Source organism: Manis javanica, chromosome 3, assembly GCF_040802235.1.
Source record: "Manis javanica isolate MJ-LG chromosome 3, MJ_LKY, whole genome shotgun sequence".
In the NCBI taxonomy this organism is placed as follows: Eukaryota; Metazoa; Chordata; class Mammalia; order Pholidota; family Manidae; genus Manis; species Manis javanica.
In genome coordinates this window covers 77691323-77707040 of record NC_133158.1, presented here as the reverse complement: position 1 = coordinate 77707040, position 15718 = coordinate 77691323, and the positions used below count along the sequence as shown (strand labels likewise).

The following is a 15718-nucleotide window of genomic DNA, read 5'->3' as shown; positions in this document are numbered from 1 at the left end:
TTCCTTCACTTTTAGTCTGTGTATGTCTTTGGGTTTAAAGTGAGTATCTTTTAGGCAGCACATAGGTGGGTCTTCTTTTTTTTTATCCATTCAGTGACTCTATGTTTTTAAATTGGTGCATTCAGTCAGTTCACTTACATTTAGAGTGATTATCGATAGGTATGTACTTTTTGCCATTGCAGGCTTTAGATTTGTGGTTACCAAAGATTCAAGGTTAACTTCCTTACTATCTAAGAGTCTAACTTATCTCACTCAATATGCTATTACAAACACAATTCAAAGGTTCTTTTTTCTCCTCCTTTTTCTTCCTTCTCCATTCTTTATATGTGAGGTAACATATTCTGTACTCTTTGTCTATCCCTTGATTGACTTTGGGGATTGTTAATTTAATTTTGCATTTGCTTAGTGATCAGCTGTTCTACTTTCTTTAATGTGGTTTTATTACCTCTGGTGTCTGCTATTAAACCTTAGGAACACTTCCACCTATGGCAGTCCCTCCAAAACACACTGTAGGGACAGTTTGTGGGAGCTAAATTCTCTCAGTTTTTGCTTATCTGGAAATTGTTTACTCTCTCCTTCCAATTTAAATGATAATCTTGCCGTACAAAGGAATCTTGGTCCAAGGCCCTTCTGCTTCACTGCATTAAATACATCATGCCACTCCCTTCTGACCTGTAAGATTTCTGCTGGGAAGTCTGATGATAACCTGATGGGATTGCCTTTGTATGTAATCTTATTTCTCTCTCTGGCTGCTTTTAATAGTCTGTCCTTATCCTTCACCTTTGCCATTTTAATTGCTATATGTCTTGATGTTGTCTTCCTTGGGTCCCTTGTGTTGCCAGATCTGTGTGCCTCCATGGCCTGAGAGGCTATCTCCTTCCCCAGATTGGGGAAGTTTTCAGCAATTACCTCATCAAAGACACTTTCTATCCCTTTTTCCCTCTTTTCTTCTTCTGGTATCCCTATAATGCGAATATTGTTCCGTTTGGATTGGTCACACAGTTCTCTCAATATTCTTTCATTCTTAGAGATCCTTTTTCTCTCTGGTGCCTTAGCTTCTTTGTATTCCTCTTCTCTAGTTTCTATTTCATTTATCGTCTACTCCACTGTATCTAATCTGCTTTTAATACCCTCCATTGTGCTCTTCGATGACTGGATCTCCAACTCGAATTCATTCCTGAGTTCTTGAATATTTTTCTGTACCTCCATAAGCATGTTAATGGTTTTTACTTTGAAATCTCTTTCAGGAAGATTCATAAAGTCGATTTCATTTTAATCTTTCTTGCGTGTTGTATTCACAATTTTACTTTGAACCAGTTTTCTTTGGCATTTCATATTTCTATCTAACACCCTCTAGTGCCCAGAAGCTCTACTCTCTGGTGCTGCTCAGTCCTGAAGCAATGTAGGGAGGTCACAGGGGAGCAGTATTGGTGCCTGTGGGGTGGAAAGAGCTCTTTCCTGCTTCCTGGCTGCTATGCCTGCCTCGACTGTCAGAACCAGTGGGCCGAGCACACAGGTATAAGCCTCTGTGTTTTGCATTTGTAGTTGCTGTAGACGGTGCTTCCCTCTGGCTGGCCTAATGCCAGGGTAGGGTTTGCCGGTTTGCGAGCCAGGTGGGGCTGGCCAGGAGAAAGTCGCAGATGGTTGTCTATCACAGAGGGGGTCCTTCCAGCTGTGTAGCCAGCTAGGGAGCTGGAGCATGTGAAGATCAACAAAGTTCCCAACCTGCTGGGCAGAATGCACCTGGATAATTTTGTCTACCTCTCCTTTCTCCTGAGCACTAAGCTCTATGCAATCCTTGCCCCTGTAGCAGCCCTCTTGCTGTTAGGAAGTCTCTCAGACTGCCTTTCTTTTTCCCAGAGCAGCCAGATATGGAGCCCTGCTTTCCACAAATGGCTGGAATCTCAGTCTCTCCAGGTATTCTGCCTGTTTTAGCATTCCAATCCCTTAATAATGTGAGCATCATGAAAGCACCAAGAAATGTAGGTTTGTGCTCCCAGAGCAGATCTCTGGCGATAGGTATTCAATAGTCCCAGGCCTGCACTCCCTCCCTGCTCTGTTTCTCTTCCTCCTGCCGGTGAGCTGGGGTGGGGGAAGGGCTTGGGTCCCACCTGGCCATGGCTTTCGTATGTTACCCTGTTCCATGAGGTTAATTCTTTTCTCCAGGTGTATTCACTTTGACGCAGCCCTCTTTCCTGTTGCTCTTTCAGGATTAGTTGTATTAATTATATGTTTGTATTATATGCAGTTTTAGGAGGCAACCTCTGTCTCACCTCTCACTCCACCATCTTTAATCCTCCTCACATTGAAATTTTAATTTAATTTACAAGGGGAAATAATCACTAATCCATGCACTGAGAGTCGAGAAAGTAACATTTGTAGGAAAAAACAAATGCACTACATCCCTTCTGTAGCACTGCTTTCTACATTTGAAAATCTGTAATTGTAGGAAAATTCAGCATAAATATCACATGAAAAATAATTTTTTTTGTTCATGAATAAAACACATATCCTGGGTGTGGGTAAAATTGTAACATTTCCAGAATATCTCTCCTGGCTTTGGTGCATTTGCATATCCTCAGGGGTGGAAAGAAGTTCATCTCCATGTCAATGGGTAAATACCTGAGCAACCAAGGGCGCATCTGAAACACAGAGGTTATGGGGAGGGGCCTGCTTGCTTGCTTGCTTCTTCCAGAGCAGTGGAAAGAGACAGCACTGAACTGCAGTTTGTAAGCATTAAACGGGTTTTAAACTTTATTTATCACTTTGACTGATTTTGGTTTATAGAGACATTTTGCCCCAGGATTTCTTCTCCCTGAACTTATGTGGCAGCAGTTGGCAAGGTTCCTCTGAAGCGAAAATCTGTCATAATGGGTGTGACCTTTGGGAGGGCTGTTCCTATGGATGGTAGGGGGCCCCAGTGGCTGCAGCAACAGAGGGTGCCACTTCACCTATTTTTATACCCCCAGCTGTGGAGCTTCCAATTTGGGAACCCTAGTGGGGAATTGGTCTAGGGTAAAATACCTCTTAGAGGGGTGGGGCCTTCCCCAGAAATGTGGAAAACATTATACAGGAGAGAGAGGAACTTAGGTGGGAGAGAGACACTCTTCAGCATCACTTGGAGGAGCTCGGTGATAACCTATGGGTTGCTATTAAAGAAGAGAGACAGTTACTGAAAAAACAGGTCAAGCTCCTAGAAGACTCCTTAGCGGCAAGGGGGAAGGCAGTAAGAAAAGCCACGTTGCAGGAGGCCATGAGGGAGGGATGGAAAGAGTGGTGCCTTCATCCCTGGAAATGGTGGAGGATGAGCCATTGGTGGAGAAGGAGATGGGGCCATTGGCGGATCTGCTACACCAGCCACCACCAGAGGTACCATCTTCTCCTATTTTAAAGGTCCGCCCAGCTGTAATTAAGAAAATAAAAACGAAACCACCGCAGACTCCTCAGGGGGTGGAGGAGACCCTCCCCAGGTTGTGGGTCACTCCATGCTCCACTCCTATTCCTAGGATGAGCTGGTGGATGTGAGCATCCAGTATACACAGAGGCCATCAGAATCTCTGCCTACATGGGTTTTACATCTCTGGGATATGGGGGTGGAAAACATTGTTGTGTTGGGTACTGAGATGAGTAGAAGGCCTACTTGACAACTCACCCTTCCTTCCGGCAGTGGTTAGAAAATGCCTGTCATGCCTCAGGGAATCAGATGTTCCTGGAATGGTTAACAGCTGCCATCAGGGTAGTTTGGCTTAATCAGGGTGATTTATCATACTTTCCCAGTAGTTGGAAAATGTATGCAGAGCTCCAACAGGTACTGTGGGAATTGGGTATGAAAAATAACATCTATAATATGGACCCACAGGGCCCTGATGAAGAGGTGTTCACTATAGGAATGAGAAATCTGGTGATGCATACAGCTCCCACATCTCTCTTTGGGTCCCTAATGAATACTCTTGTCCCCCATCTAGGGCAACCCATAAGTGAGGCTATGCATACTTTAGCAGATCTGGGAGAGGTTGAAACAATAAGGGCATGGAGGAAAGTACGGCCCACAATTGAACAGAGATGTGCAAAAGGCCCTGTGAAGGTCGCAAGGACCCAGATGTAGGTTCATTTGATAAAGGCCAGGGTAATGAAAGAAAAACTCGATAGGCAGCCAATAGAATTTTGTTAAAACTGTGGCACCAATTAAAGCCAGAGCAACAGTTCCAGCCGCTGAAGTTCAGGACACAGAAACCAGAGTCAAGGCCTCATGCCTGGCCTATGTCCCTGCAAATCTTCATGGGAGACAATACTCAAGATTTGCCTGAGCCCTCACCCCCACAGGAGGACAACTGGGCATCGGAGTTCGACTGAGGCAGGGGTCAAAGTCCTCACCTTGGGGAATATAGTGTGGGCCACAGGCCACTGGTCCCCTGTGAACGTGCAATGTGTCCTGGCACTGGGGGCAGAGGAGCTGAGTGTTCTGGGATCCATGCCAACCCCGGGCATTTTCCCGGGACCCCTGCTATGATAGATGGCTATGGGGGTAAGGAAACTAGAGTGAAGAAAGCCCAAATCTCATTGGGGATACAGCGTTTACCCTCAAAGGAGTATACTGTGTACATTTCTCCCATCCCTGAATATATTTTGGGGGTAGATATCCTGCAGGGCCTGTGGTTACAGACCACTGCAGGTGAGTTCCGACTGAGGGTATGTGTGGTAAAGGCAGTTCTGAGGGGACATGCTAAGCATCCACCTGTAGCTCTGCCTGTACCTTGGCAGGTGACAAATACTAAAAAGTATAAATTGTCTGGGGGGCACAAGGAAATTGGAGAAACTCTACAGGAGTTGGAGAGGGTGGGCATCATAAAGCCCACTCATAGTCCTTTGAATTCCCCAGCATGGCCAGTGAGAAAGCCAGATGGCTCCTGGTGTGTGACTGTAGACTACAGGAAATTGAATAAAGTCACACCCCCTTTGCATGCTGCTGCCCCCTCTATAGCAGATATTGTGTACACTCTCAGGCATGAGCTGGGAACATATCATTATGTAGTAGAACTTGCTCATGCTTTCTTCTCTATTGACATAGCACAGGAAAGCCAGGAAAAGTTTGCCTTCACATGGGAAGGCCAGCAGTAGACATTCACTCTCCTTCCACAGGGATACCTCCACAGTCCCACCATCTGTCATAGACTTGTAGCCCAGCACTTGGCCACATGGAAGAAACCGCAAACAGTGCGGTTGCATCACTACATTGATAATATTATACTCACATCTGATTCTCTTGCAGATTTAGAAAGGGTAGTTCCTAGACTGTTGCAAAATCTACAGGGAAAAGGATGGGCTGTGAACAGCACCAAATTTCAGGAACCTGGTTTGTCTGTTAAATTCATGGGGATGTGTGGTCAGGTAAAACTAAAGTTGTTCCTGAAGCAATTATAGACAAGGTCCAGGCTTTCCCCACCCCTACCACTGTGGCAGTATTAAAAGAGTTTTTTGGGTTTTTTGGGCTACTGGAGAGTGTTTATCCCACACTTTGCACAAATTCTGAAGCCCTTATACCAGTTGGTATGAAAGGGCATCAGGTAGGACTGGGATGAGACACGTGCAGCTGCTTTTACTGCTGTCGAGTGGGCAGTCAAGGCCGTTCAGGCCTTGAATGTAATGGGGTCATCAAGTCCCTGTGAACTAGATGTTCATGTAACCAAAGACGGTTATGGATGGGGTATTTGGCAGCAGCTTGAATGGACATGCCAACCTATTGGATTCTGGTCACAACTATGGAAAGGAGCAGAGGTTCGGTACACCTTAACAGAGAAGCAACTGGCTGCTGTGTACCACACCTTGCTGGCTATGGAGCCCATTGCCAGAACAGCTCTGAACAAGGTAATGACCACCCATCTCATTGCACGGTGGGTGCAAGACTGGACCCAAAGACCATGGAGTGGCATGGTACAGACACGTACACTGGTCAAATGGGGCACATATTTACAGTAGCACAGCACCCTCTCTACTAGACCCTTAAGTGGACAACTCCAATGCTTACTGGGGCCAGTGACCTATACCAGTGGAAAGCAGGAAGAACTTGCTTTTGAGCCATTGGTGGCCAAGACTCCTTATCAGGAGGGAAAAGCTCCTATACCTGAAGATCCTTGGTACACAGACGTCTCTAGTCATGGGCAGTCCCCAAAATGGAGGGCTGTGGCTTTACATCCTAAGACTTAAGACAATATGGATAGAGGATGGAGAGGGGAAGAGCAGCCAATGGGCTGAGTTGCGGACAGTATGGCTCATGATCACCCAGGAGCCTTCCCCCATAGATATCTGGGCCACCTATCAGGGCTTGACCTTGTGCCTACTGACATGGTATCATGACAACTGGGTGGTTGGTCATCAGCCCCTTTGGGGGCAAGATTTGTGGCAAGACCTACTGGCCTCTGGTCAGACTAAGACTGTTACTGTATATCATGTGACTGGCCATTTGCCTTTGGCATCCCCAGGCAATGATGAAGCAGACACATTGGCCCAGGTGCACTGGCTACAAGGAAAGCCTGCCTCTGATGTGGCCCAATGGCTACACCAGCATTTGCTGCACATGGGGCAAAATACAATGTGGGCTGTAGCCTATCAGTTGGGCTTGCCACTGACCTTTGAAGAAGTCAGCAGAGACCAGAAGGAGCACTTTGTATGCTCTAAGAGGGACTTACGCCGAGTCCCACAGCAACATGGGACAATAGTAAGGGGGCCAATAACCCTTGTCAGGTGGTAAATAGACTATATTGGGCCTCTGCCCATACCAGAAGGATATTGGTATGCCATGACTTGTGTGGACATGGCTACTGGACTATTGGTTGCTTTTCCTGCACAACATGCAGATCAGCAAACCACCAAGAGTAGCCTGGAGCATCTCTTTGCAGCCTATAGCCGGTCGCAAGTGATTGAAAGCAATCAAGGCACCCACTTTACTGGACATGCATTACAAGAATGGGGGCAGCAATTAGGAATAAAGTTGAAATTTCATGTACCATATAATCCTACTGGGGCAGGCATGATATAGAGGTACAACAGTGAAATCTGGCCTGAAGTCAGGCACCAATAGTCTATAGGACCACTGCAGAAGAAGGGGAATGAGTAGATTGTAAGGCCAGATTTCTGCAGGGGTGGCCTGTAGGTAAAATTGTAACATTTCCAGAATATCTCACCTGGCTTTGGTGCATCTGTATATCCTGAGGGGTGGAAAGAAGTTCGTCTCCATGGCAATGAGTAATTACCTGGGTCTACAGGGTTGGTCAGTTTGCCTAAGGACAGTGCTGCGGCGTTTGAATGAAAAGCCGCATAAAGGAGCTTTGAGCCCTGTAGATATGCTCACCCACCTTGCTGCCTCTCCTATACAATTGTACATCCAAACCAAAGAAGAGTTATTAAAGCCATGATATGGCCAGCAGAGCAACATCCTGCTGCCAGCCCCTACTGCATTAAGCCCTGGAGACACTGTTGGACAGATCTGGCCCTGGACATTTCAACATGTGGACCAGCAATGGCTGGCCCTTCTGGCACCTTGGGGGAAAGGCCTGGAAGCTGGCCTCCTGTGTATTCCTGGAATAACAGCTGAATGGCCCCCAAAGGTCATGGAAGTGTACCCAAAATGTCCAGTGTATGTACCTCCCATACCCTATATATTGACCCAATTGTAACACCTACAGGGAGGGGGGCGAAAGTCTGGTATGCTAGACCTGGACGAGATCCCATTCCTGCCACTGTTTTATCACAAGACTACTCTCTTGCATGTATCCTACCTAATGGACAAGATTTGCCTATGCTGGTGTCATTAAAATATGTATTTTATTGCCCTTAAGGTTATTTTCTCCTACAGCCCTTGTGGCCTGAATTGCACCCCCCTGGCTGCAGCTGCCGCATGATGATTACTTTGAATGCTCAGCTACTGCCTGCCTATGGAATGGATAAGCTATGGACTTAATCTGCGTAAAACTTAGAACCTAGCTGAATCCTCCAGTTTGAGGATTGTAATGAATTTATGCTGTTGCTGTTGTTATGTCATTAGTCTGGTCACAATGCTCTAGTTTTCTCCCCCAGGGACCACTGCAGAAGAAGGGGAATCAGTAGATTGTAAGGCGAGATTCCTGGAGGGGTGGCCTGTGGGTAAAATTGTAACATTTCCAGAATGTCTCACCAGGCTTTGCTGCAGTTGCATATCCTAAGGGGTGGAGAGAAGTTCATCTCCATGGCAATGGGTAATTACCTGGACAACCAAGGGTGTGTCTGAACCGGAGAGATTAAGGGGAGGGGCTTGCTTGCTTGTTTCTTCTGGGGCAGGGGAGAGAGAGGGCGCTGGACTGCAGTTTGTAAACAATAAATGGGTTTTAAACTTTATTTCTCCCTTTGACTGATTTCAGTTTTTAGAGGTATTTTGCCCAGGGATTTCCTCTCCCCATGCTTATACAGGCTTTCCTAGAGAAAATTCAAATTTTATTAAATTTAAATTTTTCAACAAAAGCATCTCATTCAAGAAATACACAAATATGCCTCACTTATATAAGTTTGCTAAATAAATTCAGAAATCAGAAAAAATAATTTTTCCTCTAAACTTGGAGACCTATTTTTTGGTTCTGGAAACTGACAGCTAGAATGAAAGCAGTACATTAGTTCTTTCTTCATAATTTAGAGTATTTCTTGTCCTTTAGAAAAATGGGTGTATAATACGTTAACAAAAGGAAAGATAAAAACCATAGGATCACCTTAATAGGCACTAAATGGCATTTAACAAAATTTAACATCCATTCATGATAAAACCTTTCATCAAAATGGGTATAGAGGGAACATACCTTAACATAATAAAATCCATATACAAGAAACCCAAAGGCAACATCTACTTAACAGCAAAAAGATGAAAGCTTTTCTTCTAATATCAGGAATAGGACAAGGATGCCCACACTCACTAATTTTATTCAATATAATACTGGAGGTCCTAGCCACGGCGATCAGACAAGAGGAGGTAATAAAAGGCATCCACATTGGTAAGAAAGAAGTAAAACTCACTGTCTGCAGATGATGCTATATATAGAAAAACCCTAAAGACTCCACCAAAAAACTACTAAAACTAGTAACTGGATTCAGCAAAGTCATGTGATATAAAATGAATATACAGAAATCTGTTGCATTCCTATATACTAACAACAAACTAGCAGAAAGAGAAATCAAGAAAACAATTCCATTTATAATTGAATCAAAAGAGAAAATACCTAGGAAAAACTCTAACCAAGGAGATAAAGATCTATATTATGAAAACTAAAAGATACTCATGAGAGAAATTAAATAAAACATAAATAAATGGAAATTAATCCCATGCTCATGGATAGAAAGAATTAATATTGTCAAAATGGCCATCCTGCCTAAAGCAATCCACAGAATCAAAGCAATCCCAATCAAAATACCAACAGCATTTTTCAATGAACCAGAGCAAATAATCCTAAAATTCACATGGAACCACAAAAAAACAATCTTGAGGCAAAGCAATCTTGAGGAAGAAGAACAAAGCTGTGAGTATCACATTATCTGGCTTCAAGCCATATACAAAGCTACAGTAATCACAAGTATTGTACTGGCATAAGAACAGACACACAGATCAATGGAACAGAATGAAGAGCCCAGAAATAAACTCATGCATATATGGTCAATTAATTAATGTGATAAAGGAGAAAAGGGCATCCAGGGGAATAAACAGTCTCTTCAACAAATGGTGTTGGGAAAACTGGACAGCTACACGCAAGAGAATGAATGACACTGGATTATTGCCTCATACCAAATGCAAAAGTAAACTTGAAATAGATTAAAGAGCTAAATATAAGACATGAAACTATAAAGCTCTTAGAAAAAAACACAGGCAAAATTCTATTGAACATTAGCCCAAGTAATTTTCCTGGACATGTTTCCCCAGGCAAGGGAAACAAAAACAAAAATAAACAAGTGGGATTACAGCAAACTAACAAACTTCTGTACAGCTAAGGACACAAAAAGAACAAAAAAAGCAACCTAAATATAGAGAATATAATAATAAATTGGATAAGGGGTTAACATCCAAAATATATAAAGAGCTCATATGCATCAACACCAAAAAAACAAACAAACTGATTAAAAAATGAGCAGAGGACAAGAACAGACATTTTTCCAAGGAAGAACTACAGATGCTAACAGGCACATGAAAGGATGCTCCACATTGCTAATCATCATGGAAGTGTAAATCAAAACCACAATGAGATATCACCTCACACCACTCAGAATGGCCACTATTTCAAAAGAAAAGAAGTTATTCAATAACAAGTGTTGGCAGGAATGTGGAGAAATTGGAAACCCTCCAACAGTTGGTAGGAAAACTGGGTGCAGCCACTATGAAAGCAGTATAGAAATTCCTCAAAAAACTAAAAATAGAATTATCATAACCCATTAATTCCACTTCCAGGAATTTAACTAAAGAAAACAAAATCCCTGATTCAAAAAGATATATGCACCCCTATGTTTACTACTGCATTATTTACAATAGCCAAGATATGGAAACAACCTAAGTGTTCATCAATATATGAATGAATAAAAGAAGATGTAGTACATACACACAACAGAATGTTATTCAGCCATGAAAAAGAAGGAAATTCTGCCATTTGCAACAACATGGGTAGGCATTATGCTAAGTGAAATTAGCCAAGTGGAGAAAGACAAATACCATATGATTTCACTTATATGTGGGATCTAAAAACAAAACAAATAAACAAAATAGCAGTAGAATCATAGACACTGAGAAGTGACTGGTAGTTACTATGGGGGAGGGAAGAGTATAGGAGGGTAAGTGGGGAAGGTGGATAAAGGGGCACAAAATCTCAATCATAAAATGATTTAGTCATGAGGATGAATGTACAGCAAAGAGAATATAGTGAAGATTTCTGTAACATCTTTCTATGTTGAGAGATAATAACTACACTAGTTAGGGTGAGGATTTAATAAGATATATAACTGTTGAATCACTATGTTATATACTTGAAACCAATATACTTGAGGTGCATCACCTGTACCTCAATTTAAAAAATATATTTAAAAAAAGAGTTAATACACACAGGGATACAGAGAAGATGATGACGTGATGATGGAGACAGAGATTGGAGGGATGTATGTATAAGCCAAAGGTAAGGATTGCCAACAACCACCAGAAGCTACAATAGAGCTTCTCTCCTGAAACATGCCAATACTGTGCTCGTGCATGATGTAATCCACACTAAAGAGACTCGTATTTGCTTTTGAATACATGCACACAGACTTGGCCCAGCACATGTCTCAGCACCCAAGAGGGCTTGCTTTATCTTAATGTCAGGGCTTTCATGTTTCAGCTTTTGCAGGGCCTAATATATATCCACCACCAATACATTCTTCACAGGGACCTGAAACTTCAGAACTTACTCATCAGTCACCTGGGAGATCTCAAACAGGTTGATTTTGGTCTTGCTTGGGCCAAGTCCATTCTCAGCCAGACATACTCTTCAGAAGTTGTGACTCTCTGGTACTTTCCTCCTGATGCCTTGCTGGGAGCCACTGAATGTTCCTCTGAACTGGACATATGGTAAGAGATAGTACCAAGAGAATGAAGAAAATGTGACTCATCCTACCTATGAGGATTACCTTATCATCTGTATTATGTTTTTAATAATAATCCTAACAATGGGAATCATATTTATATATGGAAATGTACTTTCAAATACATTAAAAAGAGATTCATTATACTAATTATTTATTCAGCCAAATATGAAAATGTGTATTTAGGTGCCTTGTATATGAAATACAAAGATTTTTCAAATAATTTGTATTTTAGAAAGTGATTATTAGTAAAATTCAATAACATTTTGAGACGAAATGCAGATATTCAAAATTGTATTATTCCTCAGTATGTTATGAGATGTTTTTATAGTATTTAAACCGTGTTAGTACTTGACTTTTTGAAACAAATTATAATGTTTAATAAGTACTTGGTACATAACATGTCTGCATCCAATTACAAATTTTTTAATTTGGGACATACGATTCCATCATTTAGACATCCAATTTTCCTTTTTTTTTTTTTTTAGACATTCAATTTTCTTATACCTAAAATGAAAGTTGATCACACTGACCCACTCTGTTGTGATCTTACAAAAAATGTATAGAGAGGTCCAACATCATCCCTAGAACAGAGGATGAGATGATGTATCCAGTTTAAAGTGATAATGTTTACTTTAACATTATAATCATATATCTATTAAACGCCATCAATGAAAAATTTAAGTAAGTACACGTGTGATATGCTTTCATAATATTATATCTATAATATGTTGAGTCACTGAAGTGGAGAAACTGTTTCAACCTTGTAAAAACGGTTACATGCATGGAATGGTGTATAAAAATGTGTATCTGTTACTTTCATTGAAGATATCATGCATTTGAATGTTTTAAAATTAATAAATCCACTAAATGAGCACCCTGATCAATAAATATAACATTGATGCATCGCCTAAACATTCTCCTTATTCTACCTATCAACATAAATTTGTTTTCTTTGCTTTTTTGAACTTTATATAAAAGGTATTATTTGTAAAGTAAAAATTAATTAATTAATTAATTAAAATTTAAAAATGGATTTAGGAAATCAGAATATTCCACCCCCAAATATGTCACTTTGGCATAAGGATTATTTTGAACTGAAGACAACTGAGAAACTGCAGGTGTCAAAAAAAGCTGTCTGCCCCCACTTGCCTAATAGTAGTGTACTTATTAGACTCTTAGACTATTAAGCACCAGAGACTCTTCTCAGCCCAGAGATGGAATCTACATAACAAGATTTACTAAACAAATCTTATCTTCCATTAGTTTCCCCCACATATTTACCTTCCCACAGGTTGCCATCCTGGGAAGCCTCAAGCCTTCTTTCTTTGTCTTGTTACTTATCTAGAAATGTATTGTTCTTTGTTAAGACATTATATAAACCCAAGCTGTAACTACCCCTTTGAGCTATACAGAACTCTTCACATAAATGCACATTGCATGTGTTAATAAACTCTGTTTTTCTCCTATGAATCTATATTTTGTTGATCTAACTTGCAGGGCCCCAGTCAGAGAATGTAGGAGGAAAGAGGAAAAAGGTTTTCTTCCTCCTCTACATGGATAATATACTTGGATACTTCACAAAAAATACATATGAATAGCAAACCTGCACAGGAAAGGATGCTCAATATCATTACTCTTACCTTTCTGGTCTTTAAAAAAGGCTTCTTGTGTTTTTTTATAAAGGGGGTAAGAAACAAAAGACTTCCATACTTTAGAGAAGGTAAAAACGCCAAAAGCACATGGAAAGATGCTCAACTTCAACAACCATCAAGGAAATGCAATTAAAGCCAAAGTAAGACACCACTGCACACCTATAAAAGGGGTAATGATAGAGACTGACCATACAAGTATTGGCAGGGGTGTGGAGGAAGCAAAACTCTCCTGCACTGCTGGTGGAAATGTAAAATTGCACAATCACTGATGGAAAACCATTTGGCAGTTTCTTAAAAAGTTGAAAATGCACTTTCAATCATCCATCATTCTATCTCTTAGGGTATTTACCCAAAAGTAATGAAAACATGTCTACTTGTATATGAATATTCACAGCAGCTTTTTTCATAGTAGCACAGAACTAGGAAAAAAATGTCCATCAATAGCTGAATGGACACAAAGAGTGTAAGAACATATCACCCAAAAATATACCAATTTGGCATATTGATTATTTTGAGATGAAGACACATGAGAAACAGCAGATGCAGGAAGGGCTCTCTGACCTCCTTCTTTCTACCTGAAAGCAGGTCTTAAAATTTCCTATGAGGAAGGTGCCCATTCTGTACCAAGAAGACATTCTTATCATCATAGACTGGGAGTTGATGTTAAAAGGATCTTTACAAACAAATGTACTATAAAATAACCCTTACCTCCCATTAGTTTCCCCTATGTATTTCTAGTCACTTTCCCACAATTTATCACACCTGGAAACATAAGCCCTTTTCTTTTGTCTTGTCACTTCTCAACAAATGTATTGTTCTTCATTAAAAAGGTATATAAGCTCTCAGTCTAACCATGTCTTCAAGTCCTCATTTTCCCTATAAGGGGGCCCATGTGCACATTAATATATTAAGTAACATTTGTATGCTTTTTTTCCTTTAATCTGTCTTCTGTCGGTTTAATACTCAGGCCCAGCCACATAACCTAAGATGACAGAGAAAAAGGTTTTCCTCCCTAACAGATCAAATATAGTATTTTAATATAATAGGATACTATTTAGAAATAAAAAAAATGGACTGATATATCCGACAATATAGATCAATCTCCAAAACATTATGCTCAGTGAAAGAAACCAGACACAAACAAATACACATACTGTGTTTCCATATGTTTACAACTCTAGAAAAACAAATCTAATCTATAGTGACAGACAGCAGATCAGTGACAGTCGGGGTTTGGGGTGGGTGGGTTGAAGAATAAGTGGGAAAGGGCACACAGGAAGTCTCTGGGGAATGGGATATGTTCTTGGATTGTGGTGGTGGTGGTGGTACCATGGGTATACAAATTTGTAAAAATTCATCAAAATGTACACATGTGTATATTTTATGGTATATAAATTATGCATCAATAAAGGTGATTGAAAGCTATTAAGAATATGCAAAAATATTTATGTAGCCTTAAGAAAATGAGTCTATATTATAAATTTTCTTTATCAGTGCCAAATTACAAAGAATTAAATGAAAAATACTTTTATTAATTTAACTTACACATGTATACTTTGCTAAAATTTGGATTGAGAAACACATTAGTTAGAATTATTTCAGGGGCTCTAAAGAAAAAATCATCATTGCAGTCTGCCTTGGAAATCACCTTTCCAGTACATGAATTTGTTACCTGGCAACTGGCCACATGCCATAGCAAGCGTCTTTTCAATGAGAAAAGTATTTCACTGATTGTCTGAAATTAAAACACTGATACTTAATACACAGGATCGCACTGTTTTGGACTTTGAGGTACCACTTAAACCACTAAGTTGATTAAATAATTTTACTCCATAATCCATACAGTTAACATAATATACTGCATCCTCTGCCCTATTCTTTCATGCTGTCTCAGTCCATTCAGTTTGCTGTAACAAAAATACCATAGACTGGGTGCCTTAACAACAGCCATGAATTTCCCACAGCTCTGGAAGCTGGGGAGCCCAAGATCAAGGCACTGGCAAATTCAGTGTATGGTAACAATCTGCTGCCTGGTTCACAGACATCTCTCACTGTGTCTTCACAGTGTGTCTTCACATGGTGGAAAGAATGAGACAGGTCCCTGAGGTCTCTTTTATAAAAGCAATAATCCCACTGATGAGGATTAAACGCTCATGACATAATCACTTCCCAAAAGGTCCACCTTCGAATACCCTCACATTAAGGATTGGAATTTCAACATACAAATTTTGAGAGGATACATTCAGTACATAATACATACTTAATTTATACTATACTTCAAGTTTCCATAACACCTATTGACAACAGTCTTTTTCCTCTGAGGCTGTTCTTAGCATCCATTTCCACCTTATTTCAGTTACATCCAGCATCAGCTTCATGGATATGCAACCTGTGCAGCATAAAGGACCCTGAGCTCAAGGCCCCACATTTGTTTTAATGCTCTTCTG

General features: G+C 40.8%; 1 protein-coding gene across 11 annotated transcripts in view; it reads right to left on the bottom strand.

The window, feature by feature from the left end:
* SENP7 (SUMO specific peptidase 7) overlaps window positions 1-15718 on the bottom strand; it is a 195622-nt gene that overhangs the window by 105454 nt on the left and 74450 nt on the right. For 2 of the 11 annotated variants that reach the window (XM_073231723.1, XM_073231724.1), the window contains 2 exons: window positions 12901-12960; window positions 11454-11591 (listed from right to left, as the gene is read on the bottom strand). The exons of 6 other annotated variants lie outside the window; for them this stretch is intronic. In XM_073231723.1, the coding sequence (XP_073087824.1) occupies window positions 11454-11503 (50 nt within the window). In that variant the 5' untranslated portion in view covers window positions 11504-11591; window positions 12901-12960. Of the gene's footprint in view, window positions 1-11442; window positions 11592-12900; window positions 12961-15718 lie in introns of all 11 variants that reach the window. 3 more of the 11 variants (XM_073231720.1, XM_073231718.1, XM_073231726.1) reach the window with 2 other exon arrangements.